This window comes from Pelobates fuscus, chromosome 9 (assembly GCF_036172605.1).
Source record: "Pelobates fuscus isolate aPelFus1 chromosome 9, aPelFus1.pri, whole genome shotgun sequence".
Classification (NCBI taxonomy): domain Eukaryota; kingdom Metazoa; phylum Chordata; class Amphibia; order Anura; family Pelobatidae; genus Pelobates; species Pelobates fuscus.
Window position 1 is genome coordinate 8,841,358 of NC_086325.1, and position 24,995 is coordinate 8,866,352.

General features: G+C 45.7%; 1 protein-coding gene across 2 annotated transcripts; it reads right to left on the bottom strand.

Moving 5' to 3' along the window:
* Positions 1-1,628: 1,628 nt before the first annotated feature.
* Positions 1,629-24,083, bottom strand: PLD3 (phospholipase D family member 3). 2 transcript variants are annotated; one of them, XM_063431073.1, is made up of 12 exons: positions 24,006-24,083; positions 20,393-20,524; positions 19,632-19,700; positions 17,661-17,818; positions 17,330-17,513; positions 7,886-8,006; positions 6,830-6,957; positions 6,204-6,404; positions 5,977-6,116; positions 4,965-5,130; positions 4,261-4,360; positions 1,629-2,930 (listed from the first exon to the last, which is right to left on the bottom strand). In XM_063431073.1, exons 2-12 carry the CDS (start codon positions 20,417-20,419, stop codon positions 2,734-2,736), a joined length of 1,491 nt encoding a protein of 496 aa, XP_063287143.1. In that variant the 5' UTR covers positions 20,420-20,524; positions 24,006-24,083; the 3' UTR covers positions 1,629-2,733. The 2 variants fall into 2 exon arrangements, with proteins under 2 accessions (XP_063287143.1, XP_063287144.1); XM_063431074.1 differs by lacking the exon at positions 24,006-24,083 and adding an exon at positions 20,725-20,763.
* Positions 24,084-24,995: the final 912 nt, after the last annotated feature.

Sequence of the window (24,995 nt, forward strand, 5' to 3'; positions counted from 1 at the left end):
GATACTATGGACCTCTGCCTCAGATCCCCAAAATGGCCACCCAGCAAAGCAGACAACAGCGACCGACAAAACGGGCAGGGGAAGCACATGGCACTCATGCCGACACTCAAACCCACAGCAGCTGGAACATCGACCTAGCTCAACAAACGTGTACCTTACTGGAAACTAGAACCGGGGACCAACATGGCGCACCCCCACATTCTATAGCCCGGAGGCGGGAACCGGAGGAATCAAGGAAGCTGAAAAGGCACACTCCAAGCCCCCTCCGACTACCCCACACGATCTCCACTGCCCCCTCAGCTATGCTGTTGGGGTAGTATTAAGGACGGTGTACTTATTGGAACATATCACATAAAGGCATAAAGGTACGATCAGATAAGAGAAAGTCCCGTAGTGTCCCTCAGGATGGGGTCGGGCAGGTTAAACTGGTGGTTGCTGGCTGTCCCCATGGAGGCGTGCTCGTTCATGAGGCACCGAGTTAGTCCTTTTAGCCGATGCCCACTGCTGCTACTTGTGTCTTGACTGTGGTGTTCATCTCAGGGGCGCTTCTGGACCGGGAGTCGGCTCTCTCTGCATGCAGAGTGTGCAGCTTTGCGGCTTCTCGCTTTGCAGCAGTGGCGTGGAGGGGATGACAGGAGCCGTGTCGAGCACCGGTTCCCGGATCAGGTGAGAGGTTTGTGTGGAGGCCAGACCTAGGTCTGTGATGTCCCACATCACAGGTGACCACGACAAAACCTGGCCTCCACACAAACCTCTCACCTGATCCAGGAACCGGTGCACGACACGACTCCTGTCATCCCCTCCACGCCACTGCCGCAAAGCTGCACACTCCACTGCATGCAGAGAGAGACGACTCCCGGTCCAGAAGCGCCCCTGAGATGAACACCACAGTCAAGACACAAGTAGCAGCAGTGGGCATCGGCTAAAAGGACTAACTCGGTGCCTCATGAACGAGCACGCCTCCATGGGGACAGCCAGCAACCACCAGTTTATCCTGCCCGACCCCATCCTGAGGGACACTACGGGACTTTCTCTTATCTGATCGTACCTTTATGCCTTTATGTGATATGTTCCAATAAGTACACCGTCCTTAATACTACCTGCTAAGTAACCGTTGCAGCACCAGGAATGCTTTCTCACCTACTAGCATACCCTGCATTAGCATGTTTTTCATAGCCTAGCATTGTGCAAGGATAGCTAGCCCTGTTAGCATGATCTACCCCTCTTCTCTTAACTATTAGGCATCGAAGATTTAACATGTTTTAGCACTGTTCAATGATAGCAATGTTATGTATAGTGTGAATCATATTTATAAAGCCTGATATCGCAGTGTTTTTTACACACAATGTATATCGATGTTTCAACGTTACGTTAATTACGCTAGATAAACGAGACATGCATTATAACCCACCTGTTTGAATACCTCAATGTATTAAGCTTGTTTAAAAAAAAATATAAAATGAGGCTGATAAATCTAGGAGATTTTGTCACCTGTTATGACGATATTAGCCTGTATAACCCCTGCAAGTCTCCCTCTCTTTATTCTGTACCACCATAATCATATGCCTCAATAAAAGAAAGATTGACAAGAAAAAACTTGTAAGAAATTAAAATAAATAAAAATCAGATTTTTTATCTTTACCAGACAAGCAGTTTATTCGCTCTGCGCAGTATTGTGCCATTCACAGCCGTGTTTGAAGGTTTATCAGAAGTAACTGGTTTCGCAAACAAACTGCTTGATGTGGTTTTATATAAAATGAAAAGTAGATGGTTTTAGTCATAATCTCAATACAGAGAACATGCCATGGATAAAGGAACTTTCTCCCAAAAAGTTACATCAAGAAAAAAAATAACCCACAAAATAAGGAAATGGTCTACAAAGTCCAACTCTGACATTTCTCTGTTGGTTTGTTAGAGGAATCTGAACGCGGGAATTTCCAGGGTAAAGACTGTCAACAAGGAAGAGTCAAATATTTTAGAAATCCACTTGAAAAACGTCCTGTTACAGTACACGAAATTCTAACAGCGTTATTCCACGTCTGAATTCTTTATTAAACCCCATTAATATCCAGCATTCCTAGCGGCCAGAGAACGTCACATTGGGTTTGTTCAAGAACGGTTAATACTGTAAAACTGACAAGCCAACTGCAAACTCTGTCAAAACAGCAAAAATGTAAAAATTCTCTGACACAGAAATATTCTTTTACTCCCCCACAGTTCAGTGGTCAAAAGAAAACTTAGGGCAAAGAACCATAGAGAACATTCTGTGTAGGACAGAGGAGCCAAGGTGGCCATGGAGCTACCTGTGCAGGAGTATTATTGCTTAAAATAAGAAAAACCCTAAAACAATTTAATTTTATATATAAAACCTTAGATCCTGTAAATACTGTGGGAAAGTATAAAGTGTCCTGTACCTTGTATACCCAGAAACATTAAACGAAGAGACGAATGCTATAAAGATTGAGGAAGAGCTGGGATAGCAGCCCCCAGGGCTCACATTATCCAGAGACATGGTGCAGTTTGGGGACATCTGCGTTAAAAAGGAGCTGACACTCTTCAATCTAAACACCCTTTTCTGACTCAATATCCATAACAGACCTTGAGTTCTTCATTCGATATTAGCCTTTCTGTGCTTGAGGTTCAGTTCCTGCACACAAAAACTAAATCACCAATCTGCAAGAAGACATCTTGGTGCTCCCCCTGAGTGCTCACTAGTGATGGCCAGTATGTTTCTTAAAAGATGCACTTTTCACTCCACGATGAACCCAGGCCATGGAGCACGTGACTGTAATTAGAATTCCAATCTCTCTCAAACACAGCATGAAGTCTTTCTTGGACAGTGTTGGTGGCATTGACAGAATTTGTCTGGTTCACGACTAGCGCAGACCCAGCTGTGCGCAGGAAGTAGTCCCCAGACCAGTTTGACGTACCTACAACACAAGAGATACCAACATGAGAAAGAGCAGACTGATCAGGGCTCTTGATGCACAATGTCACACTTTGGAGAGATGTTAGTTCTAGAACCAGTGGCTGAGGTTTAAATAGGCAATGCGGGTTAACAGTCTGTTCCAGGTGCCAAGAAGCAAGCACTCTGGGGTTCAATTAGTTATTCAAGTGGCTCAGAAATGTCAGAACTCAATAACCATTTAAACATTCAGCTTGATCGAGAGCCTCCTGTCAATGTGTAAGGGAAAGAATTCTTTTTTTTTTTTTAATTCTTTATTTATGAGGAGCATACGGGAGGAGACAATGTGTCCAAAAGACACCAGAGAATGGGAACACACCGGTAAATTAACATAAATAAACATATTCTCCAATACCAAAATGTGTAACCATCCAGCAGTCCTCAAAGATTTATCTTCAAATAAAAAAAACTAAATAGTACTAGCACACAAAAAAGGAAAATATTTCAATGACAAGGAAAGACAAAATACTTTTATTACTAAATAGTTTAAATATGTCAGGAGTAGTTTTTGACATTAAAAATATTAAAGGAACACTATAGGGTCAGGAACACAAACATATATTCCTGAAATATAGTAAAATCTTACTTTTATTCAAGTCTGCAGCTGCTGGATGTGCCCCTGATCTGCCTGCTGTCTGCTGACCTCATCAGAAGTGGTGGTCTGAGCCAATCACAATGCTTTCCTATAGGATTGGCTGAGACTGTCAAGGAGGCAGTGCCAGCACAAGTCAAACACCGCCCTGGCCAATCAGCATCTCCTCATAGACATACATTGAATCAATACATCTCTATGACGAAAGTTCAGTATCTGCATGCAGACGGTGGAGACACGGAATGTCAGTCACACTGTGCAGCACTGCCCCAGGAAGCACCTCTAGTAGCCATCTGAGGGGCGGCCAGTGGATGTATCACTAGGCTGTAATGTAAAGACTGCATTTTAATTTAAACAAACTGTGTTTGCAGCAAAAAAAAGTCTGAAGGGACTGATTCTACTCACCAGAACAAATACATTAAGCTCTAGTTGTTCTGGTGACTATAGTGTCCCTTTAATATATTTAGTAAAACATTTATAACTTTTTGGTTTTCATTTCCGCCCTGCCCCTCCCCCTTTAATTTAGTAGTTGACCAAGTTTAGGAGAATCTTAGAGGAAACTCTGCAGATGATAAACACATTGTAGTTCATTTTAAATGACTGGGTGTATCTTTGTGGAAGCGAGATTCTGCAGAATACAGGAAACCAAACATTGAGCTCCCCAGATGCTCTGCACCTTACACGGAGCCTGGGTTCCTCTTACCTATATAAGCCACTCTGTCGGTCAGCATGTATTTGTTGTGATTCACTCGGGCAAACGGGATCCTTTTTTGGTCTGGGGTTGAAGGCACTACAAAGATTTTCTTTAGAGTGAAAAAAAAAAAATTTAAAAAATGTGATAAGCCATACAAACACCATTGTATTTATTTACTTATTTATTAAAGGGGCAGTCTCTACTGAATTCACGCATTCATTGCAAATCTTTCTAAGAATTCTATATTTTATGCATTGTCTGCTTTCTCACCCTTGGTAAACCCTGACCTCTAGTGGTTGTCAACTGGTATTTCAGCAGGATTTCCTTTTTTAATTCTTTGTATAATCTTAACATTAATTTAGTGCAATTTGCTAAGGCTGTACAGTTTGCTTCACAATATAGCACTTCAGAGAGGTTTATTGAATAAACAGAATGTCCGCACTACAGTTTAATAAAGGAGCAGAAATTCCAAACTGCTGAGAAGTAACTGCAGGATTGGAATTCCCAGACATTGGTGATTCTGTGTATCTTATCCAGAACGATGGCAGTGGTGGTGGTGGTGGAGGGGGGGCTGGGTAAGAGACCGACAGAGCGCTCTGGTGAAATCTGAAATACCAGGCGTGCTCAGCGGTTGGATTAGGTGTAGGGACATTCCGTGGGTAAATGGTGCAGTAGACCCAGAGGATTTGTACGGCTCGTGTCAGACAGCTTACCACCTGAATGTCGAAGTGCGATTTGTTGCTGTGCAGTGCAGCCAGTGAGGTGAGGAATGGGAACATGTACGGCTTGGAGTTTTTCCAGCAGCTGATCAGCAGGCGCACGGCTACCCGTCTCTCATACACAACTTCCCTCAGGTGACTGTCAATCATCGGCCAGTACCTGGATCACAAGAGAAATTAGTGGGAAATAGAAAATGTCTGAGCGTGTTAAAGCAGGCAGGTATACTGGGCCCGCTTCCATTTGCCATATATTAATTAGTTAAATGTGGATTTGTTTGGAGAGACTACTGAACTGTTCACAGCGGCCCCTGCCAAAACAATGGGGGAATAATTGTATACACACGTGACCCAGGTCCAGAAACTTCCCTGGTCCAAATTTATTTATGAAATATTTTACCAGGAAAATACATTGGGATTTCTCTCGTTTTTAAGTATGTCCTAAGTTCCGAATCTGAATTACAACTGATAGAAGGAGCCGCAGCCTCCCATCCTCCGATATGGAACCGGAACCGTGGGAGTCGTTTATTCACTTTACCCCACTAATGATTTACCAGAAAGTAGTCCTCCCATCACAAGGTTCTGTTTAAGACACTCTTTATAAAACCTGACGATGGGCCGTTCTCTTCCTCCTAGATTGTGAGCTTATATGACAAGATCCCTCTTCACATCCTGTAACTTTAAACATGATCTCTTTTGTCTTTTCCGTTAGATTTTATTTTTATATGTAAAGTTGTGATACTTTGTCCTGGAGTAAAATCCCAGCCCGTGTGTCAGTTCAGTAACTGGGCAATGTTCACTGGGTTAATAAGCATGTAGGGATGTATATAAAAAATACCCCTTTCTGTCTCATTAGAGATATTTTGCCAGAAGCTCAAGGAAGCAAGGCAAATGGTTAGAGTTAGGATGCATAGGGATGTGGAAACAGCGCAGGTAACCTTTTTTCACTGGGAGATGCTGAGCTTTGACCCACGGGACTAGGTGGGTGGTTAGGAAAAGGGGCAGTTACCTCTTTGGGTATACGAACTCCTCTGTTGGGGTATAGTCCATGACAGAGATATACACAAACTTCTTGGCATCATTGATGATGCTGAGAATGGACTTGATGTCGTCTGTCCTGCCAGTTGGTGAAAGAGGAGGAGGGGAACTCTGGGGAGAGAAATGGGCGCAAGAATGAAAGTGACATCAGCAGAGGTTCACCTACAGGTGTGGGTATTATGGCAGCCATCTACTTACTGAGAGATACACTTTGGCTGTGGTGTCATTCAGCGCGACCTCCATGGGAGTCTCCTTGTTGTATGTGGTGGAATAGTTTGCTGGCCATTGGCTAGGTATGGTGGCATTGGGCAATCCAAGGGCCCAGTAGACTTCAAAGATTTTCTGCAAATCCTGAGCCAGGCAGCTGCAGTTATAGACGGCAGAACCCAACTCCTTCACCTTTCATGGAGAAATAGGTGTTAAATAAAACATGATAGACATGGGACACAGTGTATAAAAACAGGGTTCTCCTGGCCGTCTTCAGAATCTAGTCTTAGTGTGAGAGATGAAACACTTCCTGTGGCCAATAGGTTTAGTTTGAATGATATGGAAATGCATCTCTAGGTCTCCTGAGAATGATCAAGAAAAATGAACTGTTTATAATTAAACTTTCTTTAAAATATATATAGAAAGGACGAGCTGAAATGTGTATCACCCATTAAAATAACTAACATTTGAGCCTAAAATATGGTATTTTAAGGTCTTTCAAGCACAGCCTATCATTATTACAGAACAACAAAATAAGAGTTATCCCTAATGCTGGCACTCCAGATGTCTTTGAACTAGATTTCCCATGATGCTCAGTGAGCCCGGGGTATAATTACCTGTGTTAGTGATCGCCAGTCCATGTTGGCACTGCCAATGTAGAAATGTTTATTGTCTACAACCCAGAACTTTGTGTGTAATATACCATCTGTCAGCCGTGGCATGTCCACCACACGTACGTCTGCACCTGGTGGGATACACGAATAAAGAATGGAGATTAGGACAAATGTAGCATCAATGGCAGATCATATATGGGGTGTCCACAGAGTTTATTCAGACCACTAGTAAAACAACCTTGTTAGATAAATAATAAAAGGGGTGTTCGTGTTTAAACAGTCCTGTGTAATATATGTATCTATAACGAATGGGCATGAATTGAATAATGTACTGATCTAGGATTTCCTGAGAGTATTATTTGTATTTTGATGCAGCCCTGTCTCCAGTGTATAGTTTCGCAACGCACATTGGTGGAGAATTTCTGCACAATCTCACTGCGCTCATTCATGATGTCACAGCGAGCTGCGCAGTGTCACCTGGCTCATTCACTGAGATCATGATGTCACAGCGAGCTGCACAGTGTCACCTGGCTCATTCACTGAGATCATGATGTCACAGCGAGCTGCACAATGTAATTTGCCTTATTCACTGCACTGAAATCATGATGTCACACAGACCCGCACAGTGTCACCTGGCTCATTCACTGAAATAATGATCTCACAGCGAGCTGCGCAGTGTCACCTGGCTCATTCACTGAAATAATGATCTCACAGCAAGCTGCGCAGTGTCACCTGACTCATTCACTGAGATCATGATGTCACAGCGAGCTGCACAGTGTCACCTGACTCATTCACTGAGATCATGATGTCACAGCGAGCTGCGCAGTGTCACCTGGCTCATTCACTGAAATAATGATCTCACAGCGAGCTGCGCAGTGTCACCTGACTCATTCACTGAAATCATGATGTCACAGGGAGCTGAATTCAGTTTTGAATACACTTTAGTGAATAAACCCTTAAAATTGACAAAATGCAAAGAATTCTCCCCAATTCGCAGTCCAGTAATTGCCCTACATGACTGATCCCCTCTGTCTGTCACATAGGCAGAGATCATCTTACCACTGGCCCGTAGCACATTAATGTCCTTGTCTTTTGTGGGGGAATTGGTGGGGTTAACAGCTACCCGAAGGGACACCCCCCTCTGCTTCAGCTTCGTCAGTTCTTGAAGGACTTGTTCTCCCTTAATGAAATAAATTGACATGTTTAATGGGTTAAAGAGACAGTCCCATGTAGGAGCAAAGTGACCTAATGACAGTGACATGTTTAATGGGTTAAAGGGACAGTCCCATGTAGGAGCAAAGTGACCTAATGACAGTGACATGTTTAATGGGTTAAAGGGACAGTCCCATGTAGGAGCAAAGTGACCTAATGACGGTAACATGTTTAATGGGTTAAAGGGACAGTCCCATGTAGGAGCAAAGTGACCTAATGACAGTGACATGTTTAATGGGTTAAAGGGACAGTCCCATGTAGGAGCAAAGTGACCTAATGACAGTGACATGTTTAATGGGTTAAAGGGACAGTCCCATGTAGGAGCAAAGTGACCTAATGACCGTTACATGTTTAAGGGGTTAAAGAGACAGTCCCATGTAGGAGCAAAGTGACCTAATGACAGTGACATGTTTAATGGGTTAAAGGGACAGTCCCATGTAGGAGCAAAGTGACCTTATGACCGTTACATGTTTAATGGGTTAAAGAGACAGTCCCATGTAGGAGCAAAGTGACCTAATGACAGTGACATGTTTAATGGGTTAAAGGGACAGTCCCATGTAGAATCAAAGTGAACTAATGACAGTTTTTCTTTGAAGATGAATTCAATTTGGAAGTTACGGGAAATGCCATGGGCACCAAGTTCCCCCCCAGCTATGCCAAGATTTACACGAGGAGATGGGAACTTTTCGTGTGGTCTGGTCATGGCTGGGAGGCGACCTGGATGCTGGGGTGGAGAGTTATTGATTATTTCATTATTATTTGGGGAGGTTCTAAACAATCATTTGGGGATTTTGTTCAATACTTAAACTGCAACCAATTTAAAACCAAATTCACCCCATAATGAAATACGGTAATTATTTTTCTAGATTTAACTCTTTTTGATGAAATGAAATGGCAGATGGTAAAAACAAGCTGTCATTACCAACCATGGTTAAGGAGGATAGCAAGAAACCAACTAGAGTGAGACGTAATTCCTCAAATATTCAGGATTTTAAAATACAAGCTGAACACAAAAAATAAATTAACCAAAAAGGGAAATTATAAATAGTATTGCGAAAGTAATTAGTTGGAAAACAGAAATTAATTTGGAAAGATAAAAATGTTTCCGGGTAGGTTCTAGCGTTGGTTGCCACGCAGACTTTGTGGTATATTTGCTGTAGTGTCCATGGGGCGAGCAATACATGGGAAGAACTAAGAGGACTTTTTGATTAGAATCATGGAATCCGGCGTGGCCTGGAAGCCGAGGAAGATGGCAGCGTGATTCCTGAGCTCCCTTCCAGGCTCGGCTATTCTCAGCGTTTATCCTCGCCAAAAGCACCTTTCCGCCCCGACAATGGGCAAAACTCATAAGGCAACACCGGCCACTAAGTCTGCCGACACTCCCAGAGGGAGCAGCCATCATTCCCTGAGGCAATATCTGATCGCCCCGGCGGACCCGGACACGCAGGCCTCCAACGACTCTGCGGCCTCCGAAGGGCCTTTCCCGCCATCACCACACAGGGGGGAGACCCTCACCGGGACCCCCTTAGGGGATACCCCAGCCACCCACCCTGACTGGATATCCTGCGTAACTTGCCTACCAAGGAAGACCTGAGAGCAGCGAACAGCGAGCTCCGCTCCTCCATCACGTCGGAGCTGCAGGCCATGAGGGAAGAATTTTGCGGCCTGCGCCAGAGGGTCTCTCAGCTCGAGGCGGACTGCGACCACATGTCATCGGCGCAGTCCGCAACCGCAGGCTCCCTGCAACTCAGCACCCTTCAAATCCGACAAATGGCTTACCATCTAGAAGACCTCGATAACCGGGGCAGGCGGCAAAACCTAAGGATCCGTGGTGTGCCGGAAGAAGTGGACGACACGGCCCCAGTACAACACACCCTTACGGGCCTATTCAATAACCTACTGGACAGACCACCACAGGCCCCACTCGAGATGGTGAGAGCCCACAGAGCCCTCAGACCGAGGGGACCGCCTGGGGGCATCCCCCGAGACATAATATGCTGCTTAGCCAATTTCCAACAAAAAGAGGAGATCCTCCGCAAAGCAAGAGAACTGGGCAGGGTACTACTAGATGGCACAGAGATCCAGCTATACCCGGACCTGTCACCCACTACGCTGGCGTACCGCAGGGCTTTGCGCCCTTTCACCAGGCAGCTACAATCCAACAAAATTAAATACCGCTGGTGTTTCCCACACGGACTCCAAGTACAAACTCCGAAAGGCCCTTTCGAAATTAGAGAAAAGAACGACATGGAAGCTATAGCGAGAGAGCTGCAAATAACACCTGCTTCCTTAACCTGGCCTGACCCCCTGATGCTTTACACGCCCGCCCAGAGAACCGGGAGACAGGCCGCCGGATCCCAGATACCAAGGACCACACGCCAACAGGCAGCAGGCCCACGCGGCCTATAAACGGACACAACACCCGAACGGCACCTGTCCCGGGGACTTTGGGCCCGGCAACGGGACGCCCACTTCTTCGAGCTCCACGCAACCTCTACCGTGATGACTGCAGCCCAGGCGATCCATCTCAGACCTTACAACCCACACCTGGAACTATTGACACCACCACCCACCCCTACTCACAGACCCCCTCGCCCAGCAGGGAACCAAGACCCCGGGGCGCTGATCCAAGTAACGAAGAGCTTAAGGAGGCCCTAGAGACCGCCACAGAACGCGACACACCAGCCACAGACTCTGCTGCATAACTACGGAACCGACCTAGGTCACCCCAGGCCTCAGGGCCGGCCAGGACTGAATGGAGCAAGAGCTCCGGGGGACTCTCACTGCCTGAGAACCGCAAGTACAAACCTAACACCGGCCTCGCGGCCCAGGGGCCTACCCACTCCTGAAGGGGGACCGGGGGGAGGGCTAGGCTGGGGATACATCTAAATGGGAGCGGGATGGGGGGGATTCCCTATGTATGCTATGCAATTGTATCCGGAGATCGGGGGCTGCGGGGCGGGCTGGGTTACCTTAATAGACCCGTGACGACCTTATCAGGAGCGGGCCGGGGGGACGGGGACCCGGCGCGCCCGGGCCTCCGAGAGGGTGGGTGGGGGAGGGAGAAAACCTGGAGATGGAACACCGTTTGAGGGGGGGGGACACAGAGCCTTAGGAACGGGGGCCGCAGACCGGGCCGGGCAACCCCGCTCGGGCCCTCGGATGGCGAATGGATTACACTCATCGTGTCCCCGAGAGGGTAACACGGAGGGGGGGGGGGGGGAACAATAAAGAGAGGCCCACTTAGGCCCCACGACACGGACCTCGAGAACACAACATTGGGCGGCCTGGGGGCTGGGCCATCACGACACGGGATAGGTGCCACCATATCCTAACGCCTGTATTCATATCTAAATGTAAATCTTAATACATGTTTACTGTTATTGTGTTTAACTGCTTTTATATATTGTCGCTTGCTGTTGCCGAAATGCATCTGCCCCACACACCTCAGGCGAGGACACGCATACTTATGTTACAGCTACCGATAGAGCCACGAAGGCGACATAAGGGAAACCGACTGCGTAGGACGACCAGGGTTGACCAGAGATCACAAGGTGACTCGCCCACGACAGTCCGCACACAGCGGGACCACGGCTTACCCGGAGGCCTTCCTCCTACTCCCCCAAGAGACAGGCGCCACGCAAAGGCGGCCGAGACACTGGGCCCTCTATTAGGCTCAGGTCTTAGGGACCGCCTGGACGCCACACTCTAACGCCTCTGACGCGGCGGAATCCCACAAACCTAATCCCTAACCCCCTCACACAGACGCTACATAGACCCCCTTACCAACAGACGACTGACGGACTGACGGGTCCTAGAGATGTCACTCACACCGGCTTACGATCTTACGATCCTATCCCTGAATGCGAGAGGCCTGAACAAGCCTGAACGCAGAGCAGCTGCTCTGCGGGACTTTCACGCGGCCAGTGCGTCCATAGTGTACCTACAGGAGACACATTTTAGAGAAGGGTCCAGACCCAAGCTACGGGACCACCGATACACTGCAGGGTATTTTAGTGATTACCACGGTGGCAAGGCGAGAGGTGCAGCAATACTCATACACAAAAGGGTACCCCTCCAGGAGACAGGAGTCCAAACGGACAGGGAAGGTAGATATGTGTTCCTGAAGGGGACAATAGCGGGCCAGACGTACACGTTCGCCAATGTGTACGCCCCCAACCAGAGACACCATAGGTTTTTCTCGCAGACTCTCCGCAAACTGGCAGCATTCACTGAGGGCATACTAGTCTTAGGCGGAGACTTCAATCTGACGCTAGACCCGAAGTGGGACTCATCCACCGGCACCTCACAAGTCCCGACCCAACACCTATCCACAATCAAAACTCTCCTCGCTAAATACAAACTAGTAGATAGCTGGAGGGCCCTCCACCCGGACGAACGGGATTACACATTTTTTTCACACCCACACAACACATACACCAGGATAGATTACTTCTTCCTCCAACACTATCACCTACCACTGGTCCTACAGACAGAACATGGTACGGCGACGTGGTCAGACCACGCCCCGGTGACGCTCACACTGGCCTCACCACTATTCCGTCCCAGAGTAGCCAAGTGGAGACTCAATGAATACCTGCTATCCGATCCCACTGTCAAAGCGGACATAGCATCGACCCTCAGGGAGTACTTCTCCATCAACACACCCGACCAAACGACCCCGACGATAGTATGGGAGGCACACAAAAGCGTAGTCAGGGGTCACTTCATCAGACAGGGCGCCACGCTGAAAACACTGAGGGAGAAGAGAATGACCACACTCCTAGCAGACATTCAGGCCATAGACACCCTCAACAAAACCCAACAGACACAAGCACAACAGGAACAACTACTCTCGCTACGAAGGGACCTGACCAAATTACTACAAACTAGATACCACAGAGACGCGCTGCGGCATAAGGCATTCTTCTCGTTACACGGCAACAAGAGTGGCAGACTCCTGGCACGGATGCTTGCTAAACGCAGACAACAGACATATATTGACCGCATCCGCGACAACAAGAACACACTACACAGACTCCCCGCCAGGATACAGGAAGTAATCAGGTCGTACTATGCCGACCTGTACGCACTCCCGAGCCCGACATCGACACAGGCAACCACGCGACTGTCGGAAGCAATCGATAATTACCTTGCCAACCACACTATACCCACACTAGATCGGGACACGGCAACCTTACTTGACGAAACAATCACACAAGAGGAGCTAGCCGCGGCTATCAAACGGACGGCACCAGGCAAAAGCCCGGGCCCTGACGGCCTCCCGCTGTGCTACTATAAGGCATATGCCGACATACTGTACGCCCCCCTGGTTACGGCATTTAATGCCATAAGGGAGGGACACTGCTTCCCCAAGCAAACACTGGCGGCCCATATCACCATCCTCCCTAAGGAGGGCAAAGATGTAGAACACTGCGGGAGTTATCGACCCATATCCCTCATAAACTGCGACCTTAAATTACTAGCTAAAATATTAGCCACGAGACTGCAGGCACACATACCCACACTGGTACACCCGGACCAGGTGGGATTCGTGACGGGGAGAGAGGCCAGAGATAACACTATACGCACCCTCACGCTGATACACGGTGACAAACGCAGAAGAAGCAACCTTCTCCTGCTGTCGACAGACGCGGAGAAGGCCTTCGACAGAGTCAGCTGGAACTATCTGTTCCGGACACTGACACACGCTGGCCTGGGCCCGGGAATCATGGGGTGGATAACAGCCCTCTACTCACAACCCTCAGCCCAAGTGATAATCAACGGGGCGCTATCAGCACCGTTTGACATTCTCAATGGTACCCGACAGGGATGCCCTCTCTCCCCGTTACTCTTCGTCCTGGCTCTCGAACCACTCATGGTAGCGATTAGGGATAACCCCGACATAATGGGAGTCCAGGCAGGGATGAACCACCATAAAGTAGCAGCGTATGCAGATGACCTGCTTTTCTATGTAACAAACCCGGAAGTATCCCTTCCCAATATCCTGAAAGCCTTTCGGGACTTTGGGAAGATCTCCAACTTCAAAATAAACCTCGCGAAATCATACATACTGAACATCGACATCCCGGAACACAGGGCGACACAGATACGCCACCAATACACATTCCAGTGGGCTACACATAAAATTAAATACTTAGGTATCTGGCTCACACGAAAAGCAGGGGACATACTCAGGGAAAATTTCGACGCGATGCACACGCGGTTCCGCACTGAACTGCAGGAATGGGCACACCCCCACATCTCGTGGCTAGGCAGGATACAGGTAGTTAAAATGAATTTCCTCCCCCGCCTCCTATACCTCCTCCAAACCATCCCCATCACGATCCCTCGCACGTTCACCACACTCCGCACAGCCCTGGGTAGATACGTCTGGAATGGGAAGCGACCGAGACTTAGACACACACTACTGACACAGCCCAAAGATAGAGGTGGCCTGGCCTTACCAGACTTCACCCTCTATTACAGAGCTTGCCACCTTCTTAGGATAATAGAATGGACCAAACCGGGGGTCCAGAAACAATGGAAACAGGCAGAGGAACACGACGCAGGTGCCCCAATCTCAATACTACCTTGGCTGCCCCCAGGGATAAGGAACGAGAACAAGAAATGCTCCCCATACATAAAAGCAACTCTGCAGGAGTGGCACAGATCTAAAGGGAAACACGACCTATCACCGTACCCATCGCCCCTGCTCCCCCTGATACACAACCCGAGCTTCCCCCCTGGACTGGACCCTAGAGCGTTCAAATCCCTCATACCTGACCCACTACCTAGACTCAAACACGTCTACAAGACGAGCGGACTGAAAACACTAAGGGAACTAGGAGGGGAAGGGGAACACAACCTCTTGACGCGCCTCAAGTATAAACAGATCCAGACATACACCGCGACGCTCCCACAGGGGCCCGCACTGACAAGAGCCCCCACATACTTCGAAGACCATTGTCTAACCTCAGACCCGCTGACACACGGAGTATCCCTCATGTACACCTCACTCCTGACACGAACGCAGACTGCACAGCCCAGCTTTATGGGAAAATGGGAGGCAGCACTGGGACGCACATTCAGTAACGCGGAATGGGAAAAAATATGCTACTTGACGCACCACTGCTCCACTTTTAGTAAGACCCAAGAAACAGCGTACAAACTGCTCACTCACTGGTACTGCACGCCCGCCGCATTGAGCATGCGTATGCCTGACTGCCCCCCAGAGTGCTGGAGATGCGGCACGGAAAGGGGCACGCTCCTGCACATCTGGTGGGAATGTAACAAGATAACCCAGTATTGGAAGACCATACACAAAATTATTAGACAATTTTCAGACGACCCACCACCTTTCGGCCCGGCCGAAATGCTACTACACCACACTAAAACCACTCGATCCGCATACAAACGATCAATGACAATTCGTATCCTTAACATAGCCAAAACAGTCATCCCACAACACTGGAAAAAACAGAACACACCCCTGTTAGGGGCGTGGTTCACTCAAATGGAGGAACTAAGATCACTGGAAGAACTCCACGCCACCGCAAACACATACCAGACTTATCTTAACACATGGACGCACTGGCTGCTGAGAGCGACAACTCCAAATTTCTGGGCGGAACGCGAACCCGGGGATAGGACTGTACCAGGACGATCTGAGGACCCAGAAGCAGACTGACCTAGCCCACCCGACACCCCCCGCCATAACCCATAACCTTTGGCTGGCCCACTGGTCACCCGCGGCCCGCGACACCCGGGTGGGGGCATACCCTGCCTGGGCCTCGGGGATCGCGGAGGACCGGGGTAGCCCATATAACACCTCCCTGCCATGCCGTGGCGCACACGCAGGGGATCAGAACCGGAAATAGACTACCTACCAGGATACGGACTAGACGGACCACATGGACGGTCGAGACTGATACGACACTGACCACGCAAGACCAGGGGGGTGACGACCCCTTGTAGTAACGCACAGGGTCAAGGAGGGACCGGCGGGTCCACGTAGCACACGGGACCTGAGAACCCACACTCACTAACGACTACGCAAACGTTGCTGGCCACGACAACCGCTACTGACACCCTCTAGTACGGCCCAAACATCTAACGGAACCCACCACATGGGGGGCTTCGGACCTCAGTTGACGCTTTTTTACACAAGACCCACACCCCACTTCTGTACGAACACATGTTGCACCCAGGGATGCACATCTAATAGGCTAATTTGAGGTTATGTGCATGTCTACGCAATGAATATGCCAATGGAGATCTGCGTATCTCACAGTTCAAAGCTAATCTGAAGTAGTACGCATGACTACACACTGTGTTTGCCAATGGAGACCTGCGTGTCTCACAGTTCATAGTTAAATGGATGATATATACTTGTATTACGTTCAGTGAGCCAATGGAGACCTGCGAGTCTCACAATTTACAGTCATTGAGATGTGGAACGTATATTTTTGCGAAACAATAAAAATATATTTACAAAAAAAAAAAAAGAATCATGGAATCCCAATGTGAAACATGATTTTATATATATATATTAGCTAAATACATTGGAGTTGGGATGATTAAATGTTGATGTGGGCCTTGGATGTTTCCTGTAATATTTACCAATTTATTATATATTGATTAGTCATCGCTTTAGTGTGCTTTGTTTTTTTCCCTTGCTCTCTCCTTGGTGGGAATTGACCAAATTTAGAGGAGACCCTGGAGCGCACTCCACTTGTTTTTGTGTATAAAGATGAAAATGAAGGACACGTTATCACATGCTTTGACGTATAACGGTGAATAGTATAGTATTAAAAAAGTCTTCACAGTTCATAATAAGTATGATATATGGCACTATATATAATTATACACATACAAGTTTACTTCTCATATAATAAACAGAATTAATAGTATTGGTAATTTGATAATGAATAATTGTGTTCAGCTAATAGAAATTGATAATGAGTAAGTTACAGGTTACCAGCGACACTGACATTACGTTTTACATATTTAAACATGTGTTGGGGTTTGTTCTGGGCGTTCCTCCATTTCTAGAGTATCATTTTAAATGCCAAAAATAAAACAAACAGGTATATGAGATCTGAGATCCCCCATTCTACATCAGGGGGAGATACCCTAAAGCATTCCAAATTCTCCTTCTCTGTGAGTGCAACAATTGTAGTACTATTTCATATATATATGTAACAAGATTTCACTAAGCGTTGCTAATTCCTCTAGGGAGACACAGCTGTATCCCAATTTTTAAATACACATTTATTGTTGCTCTTTTACCTGATTGGCTGAAGGATGTTCAGTATGGGTATCATTATTGGTCAGTGTCCAGTAAAATGAGGCGATGTCCACACTGGTCTTGGCCACAGCTATTAGGTTCATCCATGTCTGAAAAGTGGAAGGATTGGTGGTTGCGTTGGCTTCGTACACCAGCCCTTCTGGGATACTCTCTACCAGGACAACCCTAGCAGGGCAGAAAGAAAGCATTCTGTAAGTGGGCACCAGGCTGTATACATGTGACAGGCAGCAAACACATTGAGGCATAATACTCCATTATACAGCTAGTAGATCGCAAGCTCCTTAGGACATATTTTTGTCTTGGTCCACTTACTGGCACTGCTCGTTACACCTGGTCTCTTGGCTCAGGAGGACAGTCTCAATCTTCTCTTTAGATGTATTGAGGCAGAAGGGGAATAGTAGGATCTGAGAAGCCAGTAAGGTGAACAGGATAGTAATGGCCACCGCAATGATCAGAGCACAGAGGTAGTACTGCAGGGAGAGCCAGGAGAAGGTGGTAAGTTTAACCCAACATACTGATTATAATGTGAAAATTCAATAGTGTGATCACCAGACAAAATGCTTTAAATAATATATGACGTAACGATGCAGGCATCTAATGAGCCCTTCATGAAGCATTCTCGGATGCTACTCAATCGGCTATTGGTCCTGGGAGTTGCATTGTCCATCTATAGGTCACTACAGATATCAATGCACCCAGTAATAAGGGGGGTTTACATGATAAACAGCAAACTATAAAATACAGGCAAATCCCTTTATTTCAAGATTTCTAGGATACCAAGTGACAAGGATTGACTGTACTAAACAAACATTATGTCACTAAATCCGAGGCTTAATTCACTTTACTCCGAATAATAGCGAATTGACTTCCAAATGACAGAATTTAGTCAAACATTGCTTATCTGGATACATTTATATTTAAAACTTGCCTTTTTAACACTAATTTTGCCATTCAGAGTCCAATTCACCTTAATTTAATTTCAGGGTTAAAGTGAATAAAACACTCAAAATTGTTGTGAATTTAAAAGCAGAATGACAACATTTAGAAGATAACACACAAAAGGAAAAAATCTGCAAAATCCAGCTGAAATGATTGAATCCAACCAAAATTGCAATTCCTATATTTACTAAGGGAAAATCTGGTTGAGATTTCCACCGAATGACCACGTTTCACTAGCTGACATGACTTCCCAGGTTTCAGTTCAGTAATTCTTGCATATGAACTGGGAATAAAATATAGGATTTTTATATTTATCAAACACCAAATTTGAACAACATTCCAAATCCAGTAGGCAGCAAATTTGCTAAAACTGTTCACCTGTCTTTTTCCAGGAGGACCTACAGAGATCTGCTATGTTTAAAATAGCACTATAGTGACAGGAAAACAAACTAGTTTTCCTGGCACTATAGGGTTATAGGGTTCCTCGTGGCCCCCCTCCCACTGGGCTGGAGGGGTTAAAACCTTAATCCAGCACCGGGCTCCTTTGGCGCTGGTGACCTCTCCTCCCCCTGCCGACGGCAGCTCCCAAGTGGAGCCGAATGCGCATGCACGGCCAGAGCATTACTCAATGCTTTCCTATGGGGATCTGAACTCACGCTGCGTGAGTTCAATGCGATTTTCACACTGAGAATCACGGAAGCACCTCTAGTGGCTATCAGGGAGACAGTAACTAGAGGCTGGATTAGCCCTCAGTGTAAACATAGCAGTTTGTAAACAACCCTATAAAAACGATTTCTTTAAATCAGCAGCACATTAACAGTTTACTAGCTCAAAAACACTCAAAATAAAATAACCCCAAAAATTGAGTGCGCTGTGCCTTTAAACATGTACCAATAACTATTTGTGCAATAAATTTGATTACAACACACAATTTTAATTAAAAAAAAAAAAAAAAAGCACTTAAATTGTGTCTGTAAATTTATTGCACAAATACTTATTGGCACATGTTTTATGGCACAGTGCACTTTATTTTGGGATTGTTTTAAACTATACCCCCAATGAAAACATTAATTATATACATGCACGTTTTCATTGGGGGTATATCCATTAAATAGTGATTTATTTATTTTTTTTATTTGAGCAGTAAAGTGTCCTTTTAAAACCTCATCCCAATCTGCTATACTATAGATAAGGAGAGTGCCACAAGGTAGCAATATATCGGAAAGATACCTTATAATAAGATAAGATTAAAGGGGTTTATTCACTAAATAGCAAATTGCAACATTTAAAAATATACTCCAAGCCCACTTTAGTCAAGCCATTAAGTTGACAGGAAGGACCTACCTTACGAGCCTTCTCTGCGTGATCTGTGTGAGGCCGCGTGGAAACCTCCTGTTCATCCTGATATTTTACCTGGAATTAAGACAGATATACACGCCTTATTAAAAGCCTCACGATCTGAAAAATATTGTAATATTAATTCATTCACTTGCTCCCCAAATATTATATTACTAAACCAACAAATCATGCTGCTAACTAATTCTTTGACAAACTCGGACGCAATTTGATTTGGCGTTTTCAGTAACAAAGACTTTCTAAACTGAAGAACAAGCAGCATGATATTTATGGGGGGGGGGGGGGAGTGAAAAACGGCAGAATACGTAAACTCTACACTTCGTTTCCTGTCGAAAACCTGGTCATGGAAGGGTTAAAGATTCATTCAGTACAATGTGCTGGTGTATCGGCTATCAAATAAAAAGATTCACCCCTTAAGGTCACAACTTCAGAAATAAAAGGGAATCATGACGGAATATTTCCGTCTTGTGTCCTTAAGGGGTTAAATAGATAAAGGCGTGCGCTAGCATCCACTATGGATGAAGAAGCTACACACACAGACAATCACCCCCAACAATTCTACAATGTACACGCGCGCTCGGATTTATGGGATGCAGCCACCTCACTTGTCAATGACCAAAAATATCCAGTGAAATAACTTAATGCAGAGATTTGCTAGTAATCTGCCCTACAAAATGCAATATCAGTCTGTCCAGTAACAGCATAATGGAATATTATTTGAAAGACATTATTATCCAAGGATAACTCACCTGCTTGTACGTTATGGGTGGTTTCATTGTAGCCCTGAATCCGCCGTGATCAGTGAGTGAGCCGTATACTAGGATAAAGCCTTAAAACACCCAGCACAGAGACCGACAACTACCGCAAGGACTTGCGCAAACCTAGATGATAAGATTAGACATGTGAGCAGTTTCCCCATACTGAATGCAATCATGTGACAAGTTTCTCTCCAAGACAAACGAAGAGTTCAGCTGAAGAAAACTTGCTGAACTTGTCAACAAGTCATGTGTGCGACTGGGGAAAAAAATGTGAGAATAATTAAATATTGCAACAGGTAGGAAACACAAGGAAAAAAAAATACATTGTTAGCAAGTAAACAGGCTAAGCAGAAATTCCAATAATGATCAGATCACGTGTCGAGTGTTTGCTTATGTTACCAGAAAATCGAAAGCTAATAATGAAATAAATCATAAATTAGCTTTCTGCTCCATAGCTGGTCTCAACACGATCGAGAAACGAACATCCAGTGAGACCCTCTGCCTTACGCAGAGAGACTATAAAGGCTACCTGTTTCAGAACGTGTGGTGCTGCCGGATAAGAATCATATTACATTATTACCTAAAAAACAAATACCAGGTTGTTGCCAGGAAATACTATTTACTGTTTGTGGGTTTTATGTTCACATGAGATCTAAATCATTTTACTCTGATATTTAATACTATCACAATGTAATTTCTTGCACCATGTAGCTATCTCATATTTCGAATAAATGTCACAACGTTTTGATTAAAAAGATAAGCTGTGAGAAATGATTATCAACAAGTCAATAATAAGCAATTAAAGAGGCACTCTAAGTACCATAACCACTATACTATGTCCACTCTATAATAGAGTGGAGAGTCTGTGGGATAATCCCTTTAGTTTTTGCCTATTTTTAAATGGTTGGACAAAGACCAAGTCTTTCCTTGTGCCCACAGCCAACGCTCTCTGCTGTCTCTCAGCCAGCGTAAATTAAGTAAATTCCTTGTGATCCTGACCAAATTTGCACCAACATATTCCGCAGCGCAGTACAATTGGTGGGCTAACAGACACGTATTTGTAACCAGACGAATTAGATGCACAGTAACAGAGGGATTGAGGGCCCTGCTCAGTGAGTTTACATGTTAGAGGGAGTGGGGTATAGTGACAGTAACAGAGGGATTGAGGGTCCTGCTCCATGAGTTTACATGTTAGAGGGAGTGGGGTATAGTGACACAGTAACAGAGGGATTGAGGGCCTGCTCCGTGAGTTTACATGTTAGAGGGAGTGGGGTATAGTGACATAGTAACAGAGGGATTGAGGGCCCTGCTCAGTGAGTTTACATGTTAGAGGGAGTGGGGTATAGTGACACAGTAACAGAGGGATTGAGGGCCCTGCTCAGTGAGTTTACATGTTAGAGGGAGTGGGGTATAGTGACATAGTAACAGAGGGATTGAGGGCCCTGCTCAGTGAGTTTACATGTTAGAGGGAGTGGGGTATAGTGACACAGTAACAGAGGGATTGAGGGCCCTGCTCAGTGAGTTTACATGTTAGAGGGAGTGGGGTATAGTGACACAGTAACAGAGGGATTGAGGGCCCTGCTCAGTGGGTTTACATGTAAGAGGGAGCGGGGTATAGTGACACAGTAACAGAGGGATTGAGGGCCCTGCTCAGTGAGTTTACATGTTAGAGGGAGTGGGGTATAGTGACACAGTAACAGAGGGATTGAGGGCCCTGCTCAGTGAGTTTACATGTTAGAGGGAGTGGGGTATAGTGACACAGTAACAGAGGGATTGAGGGTCCTGCTCAGTGAGGTTACATGCTAGAGGGAGTGGGGTATAGTGACACAGTAACAGAGGGATTGAGGGCCCTGCTCAGTGAGTTTACATGCTAGAGGCAGTGGGGTATTGTGACACAGAAAGTAAGGGTAGGATAGAAAAGGACGTTGTTAGGATAGTATTCATTGAGGGCTTAGTGTTTTATATTCTTTTTATGATAGTGCGCCTCTGGATTTCTGAAGAGTAGCAATATAAATGATTCTATTCTCACGTTAGTAAATGACCCTTGTTAGTCTGTGCTCCGGGATATAAAGTGAATTTCAGTTTTAAGGCTGAAATAGCCAAACTGAAAACAGAATGACATGGAGGAGGGTGGGGAAGAGGAATGAGAGTATTAAGGTGCGGGATTTATGTAGTCAAGGCGAGAGAGGATAGCGACATGGACCAGCACCTTAGTCACGTCCAGCGTTAAAAAAGGGCAAACTATGTTTTTGAGATGGAAGCGGCAGGATTTGACGATTGATTGGACATGAGGGGTGAAGGAGAGGTCGGAGTTTAAGAGAATTAGGCAGCGAGACTGCGAGGTAGAGCTGATGGTGGCGCCGTTGGAAGGAGACAGGCACAGGAGTAGCAACACCTGAGGGAGGAAAGACCAGAAGTTCTGTTTAAGTGATGAGTAGCCATCCAGTTAGAAATAGCAGAGAGGCCGTCAGAGTCACGAGTCAAGGGGGACGGTGAGAGATCGGGAGAGGACGGGTAGATTTGTGTGCCATCTGCATAGACTTTGGATAATGGGCTAACAATCTGCCGGTGCTCTCAGTCTGTTATTGCCATTTGTAATTTTTAAGCATTGATCTAAGAGCCTGTTTTTGTTAAATGACTCATACCAGGTAGAAAGCTCACCGGTTACTGTGCTTAGCGAGCTCCTTTGGATTTCTGAACATAACAAAATTTGCGATTTCCCATCTATTCTCACGTTAGTAAATGACCCTTGTTAGTCTGTGTTCCGGGATATAAAGTGAATTTCAATATTAAGGCTGAAATAGCCAAACTGATAACAGAATGACATGGGAGAATATTTCCAATTCAAATACTTTACAAATAGACAAAATTAAGCTAAGTGCTCAAACTCCCACTACTCCTGGGCGGCAGCAATGACTACAGTATTCATCATCCCAAATACATAGAACAAAAGCAAATCTCATAAAACCGTTCCCTCCACACACTTAAATAACAGGAGACTTTTAGTATCAGTCCAATGGCCATTAAAGTGCAAGCTCACCTACCCAGTCAAGGCAAAACCTTATGTGAACCCTACACTAACAATTCACCGTGCTGCTTTGAGCTAATATTACAGAGCCCACACCATGTGTACCTTAGTAAGGGTTAAGACGTGTGTGGGGGTTAATAAGTATACAGTTTTCTGCCTCTAATAGGTTTGCCTTGACGTGGCGAGTGAGCGTACACTTTAATGTTAATTGGAGCGATTTCAGAAAACTCCTGTTATTTATACAAGCATAGGGATTTGAGATAGTGCCCAGGTAACTTTTTTTAATTCACCGATTTGTGCCTAAACATCGAATTCCCAGCAATTCTCTGTTTAGTAAATAATTGTCCACTGTGCAGACAGTCACACAAGGAATAACCTGCCGTTTCCCCGCTGCGTACACTGTCCATTAACTCCGTGCTATGCTACCATCCCAACACTGAAAGCTCACTAGTTTATTAGTCGCTGAGAATGTTACACTACATAGAAATACGAAGCAAAGTTACGTTTAAAGGATAAATATCTGTGAGTCTATAAAACCTGTGTACACCCTTTACACTGGATTAGAGACGTACATACCCTGAGCACAATGGGAAGTTCTGTACAGAAACAGCCTGGAGTATAACAACAATTTCTGGCCTAGCCCTCTATACACCAGGAGGGAGGGATGGTAAAACCCTGTAAAGGGACAAGGGGCGGCTGATGTGACCAATCACATGAGAGGAGGGGGATGGCTTCAATAGCTGATCCTGCAAAGGGAGGAGGGACAGCTATATGGGGACAACCTACAGAAGTCTCTATACCGATAGCAGCAGGTTTTGTCATGTGGGCACTTGCTGGGCTGCCTAATATTACACAATGCACCCATTTCACACAGTAACCACTCCTTTACATTAATGCAGGCAGGGTACGGTGCATGTGACAATCCTAATGCCACAATGGATGGCAATGTTTAACCACTTAAGGACCAAACTTCTGGAATAAAAGGGAATCATGACATGTCACACATGTCATGTGTCCTTAAGGGGTTAACTCTTGGAGTGCCAAATTAACCGTTACGACACAGAGGAAGCGGTCTGAAACCGACATTGTCCTACATTTAAAGGCGTAGAACGCGGCAGGTTTAACCTCCATGGAGTTTATGTGACAAGCTCTGAATGTCAGAACATTATAATCTGAGAGGCAAAATTGAGCTGATTTAGAAGGTTTCTGTGACTGTTATATTCACGGCTTGCCCACTGCGGACGTGATTTTTCAGTTTGGATTTTAATCGACTCGGGCTCAGTGTTAAGGGGATTTGAGTGAACCAAACACTGGTCCAGACTGGACATATTGACCTAGATTGTCCCGTTTGGTTGACATTGACAAGTCGCTGTTTAGTTAATGAGCTTTTATCTTGCAACCTTAAGAACTGTATCCCCCCCCCCCAGTATATTTCCAATTGTCTTTGGTTGATGAGTTTAATTTATTTCTTTTTAACAAACCGGCTACTATCATACAAAATGCAGACACGCAAGGTATACTGTGTCCACTAAACAGTGCAATGAAGCCTGGTTTGATAAGTTTAGG

What these genes read in the sequence shown, in the direction of transcription:
- PLD3 (XM_063431073.1), bottom strand. Translation starts at nt 20,419, where the DNA reads ATGAAACCACCCATAACGTACAAGCAG. An exon ending in AACATCCTTCAGCCAATCAG is followed by an intron (nt 8,007 to 17,329) that starts GTAAAAGAGCAA and finishes TATTTCATTAAG; the next exon opens with GGAGAACAAGTCCTTCAAGA. An exon ending in CGCACTTCGACATTCAGGTG is followed by an intron (nt 4,361 to 4,964) that starts GTAAGCTGTCTG and finishes TTCACTCTAAAG; the next exon opens with AAAATCTTTGTAGTGCCTTC.